The 2,767-nt window shown below is 56.8% G+C and overlaps 1 protein-coding gene across 1 annotated transcript; it reads left to right on the forward strand.

Annotated features, from left to right (window-relative positions):
- Positions 1–385: 385 nt before the first annotated feature.
- Positions 386–2,115, forward strand: LOC127749905 (zinc finger protein 316-like). The gene is made up of 3 exons (XM_052269931.1): positions 386–389; positions 596–1,867; positions 2,039–2,115. The coding sequence occupies exons 1-3, from the start codon at positions 386–388 to the stop codon at positions 2,113–2,115; spliced, it is 1,353 nt and encodes a 450-aa protein (XP_052125891.1).
- The last annotated feature ends 652 nt before the right edge of the window (positions 2,116–2,767 follow it).

Genomic DNA, 2,767 nt, shown 5'->3' on the forward strand with positions numbered 1-2,767 from the left:
TGCAGGCCCTGCGTGTGCGTCCAGTCTCCGAGTCAGCCGGATGAGCTCTCCGTTTCGGCGCGAGAACCCCGCAAACGCTAACTCTTTTTCCTCGGAGAACAATAATTGGCGACCCTCCTCCTCACACGCCTCTCTGTCGCAGGCCCTGCTCGTATACTTCCAGTTCTCCGGGCCGGGGAAGCCGGGGACGCCAGGGACGCCGTGGACGCCGTGGACGCCGTGGACGCGGGCATCGGTGTTCTTGGACGCGACAACAACTCCGACATGCTGAGGGAGCACTGAGTCTCCTCCTCACGCCTCTGTCTCTGTTGCAGGCCCAGACACCGCAGCCGCCGGGTCCTCCCCGGGCTGAGCAGCGGTAGCCCAGTCCTGCACGTGCAGGCCGATGAGTGGGTGGTGGGTCGGTCCCTCGGTGCAGGCGAGTCTAACGCGGTGCTCTTCCTGTCAGCAGGTGCTTGGTCCGGGATACCGCCAGGCCGAGAGGCGGCCGACTACCCTGGACGAGAGGCAGCCGACTACCCAGGACGGGAGGTGGCCGACTACCCAGGGAGAGGGGTGGCCGACTACCCAGGACGAGAGGCGGCCGACTACGCAGGGAGAGGGGTGGCCGACTACCCAGGACGAGAGGCGGCCGACCACGCAGGACGAGAGGTAGCCGACTGGAGGGACCCAGGACGGGAGGCGGCCGACTACCCAGGACGAGAGGCGGCCGACTACGCAGGACGAGAGGTGGCTGACTGGAGGGACCCAGGACGGGAGGCGGCCGACTACGCAGGGCGACAGGCGGACGACTACCCAGGACGAGAGGCGGCCGACTACCCAGGACGAGAGGCGGCCGACTACGCAGGACGAGAGGTGGCCGACTGGAGAGACCCAGGACGGGAGGCGGCCGACTACGCAGGGCGACAGGCGGCCGACTACCCAGGACGAGAGGCGGCCGACTACCCAGGACGAGAGGTGGCCGACTGGAGGGACCCAGAACGAGAGGACGTCGGCTGGAAGGATCCGACGGTCAAGGCCGAGCCGTGCGAGGACGACCGCGTCCTCCTCGACCTCGACAATGTCAAGGCGGAGCCGCGCGAGGACGACCGCGTAATCGTCGACCTCGACGACGTCAAGGACGAGCGGCTGAGGCTGCTGGTCAGTCGGGGCTCCCCGCCCGGCGGCCACCGCGACGTCGAGGACTCGAGGGGCTTGTCCGCCAGGACCCTGGATCCCCTGGATCCCCTGAACGGCGTCGCCCACGCGGTGCACCTTGAGCACTCTTCGGGCTCCCGAGGGGCGTCCACCGTCGACGTCGCCGGCGAGACGCGACAGTATGGCGGAGGCCGGAGCGTTCAGGCTCATGGCGTCGAGTGGGACGAGAGTGCGAGCACCAGCGGACTACTCGGCGAGGCCGGGCGGAAGTGCAACTACTGCACCCAAGAGTTTCCTACGACATCCGCACTGAAAGATCACATCAGTGAAGAACACGACCTCGCCGCGCCGTACAAATGTGGATTGTGTGGGCAGGGTTTTGCAAAACATAACACCCTGTCCAGGCACATCCTGACACACACGGACGCGAGGCCGTATCAATGCGACCTCTGTAAAAAGAGGTTCGTCTACAAATGTACCCTGCTCGTACACATCAGGACAATACATGGTGGTGAGAAGAACTATCGTTGTGACATTTGCCACAAGCGTTTTGCTGATAAATCTAAACTTGCCTATCACATCAGGACGCACACTGGTGAGAAACCGTTCCAGTGTGACATCTGTAAAGTGAGGATGATCCGGAAAGCTCAACTTATTGCTCACATGAGGAAACATACTGGTGAGAAGCCATACAAGTGTGATTATTGTGGGGAAAGCTTCGCCACAGCAGGTACTCGCACCAGACACGTCAATACTAAGCACGACTTTTAAAATAAAATTATGTGGCATTTACAAATGTCTTAATTTGCGTCCAAGCCAAGGTAATTTTCTAGTATGGTACTTTGTTAATGTTATGTCTTCTAATGTTTCTAAAAAGATTTCTATTGATTTACACTTTTAGTTTTGGACATGTTCTGTTTTGGGAATGTACAGTTGAACATAATAATGTTGTCAATTCTTGGTTTGGAAGTTTGTTAATAATTTGGTTAATCTAATTATAATTTGGGAATTCTGTACTGTTTTGGAGGACACACGTCACACGTGCAGAAAACAACTTCGTCAATTCTTCTGGTTTAGGCTAAGTGCCAGAAAGCCTCTCTTTGTTTTCCAAACTTTTTTTCGCAGTGTGTATTTTTAATAAACAAATAACATTCAAGTATCTAGTTAAAATAAATGTTTCCCACTTTCCCCGTGTGAAATGTCTTGTTTAAATGGAGGTAAATGGGACGAAAAGGGGTAGACTGTAATGCAGCTGGGAGCTGGGGACACCGGCCGGCCTCCAACACGACTACAAAATTCGCAGTCGACGCCGTGGTGTGACGTGAAGTGCAATATTATTTGAGCGAATTTGACTCACTTTAGATTTAATTTAATACTCTGTGCCAACCCTGATGTGTCCAGATGCATTCGGGAGCTCGGCGCCTGCCAGACTCGGGGTAGGCCAGCCCGCGGTACACGCATGCACCACAGCCGAGATGTTGCCTACCTCCCAGGCGCTGTCGCAGGCTATAATAATAGAGCCTGGGGCAAGGCTGTACAAGCACGCTGATAGACAGTCAGACTTAAACCTAGGACGACAGAGAAGGAGAGCAGATCACTGTTGCGCCATGCCGCCGCAAAACGCCCCCTC

The sequence above is a fragment of the Frankliniella occidentalis genome, unplaced genomic scaffold, assembly GCF_000697945.3.
Source record: "Frankliniella occidentalis isolate FOCC.00 unplaced genomic scaffold, Focc_3.1 Scaffold106, whole genome shotgun sequence".
Classification (NCBI taxonomy): Eukaryota; Metazoa; Arthropoda; class Insecta; order Thysanoptera; family Thripidae; genus Frankliniella; species Frankliniella occidentalis.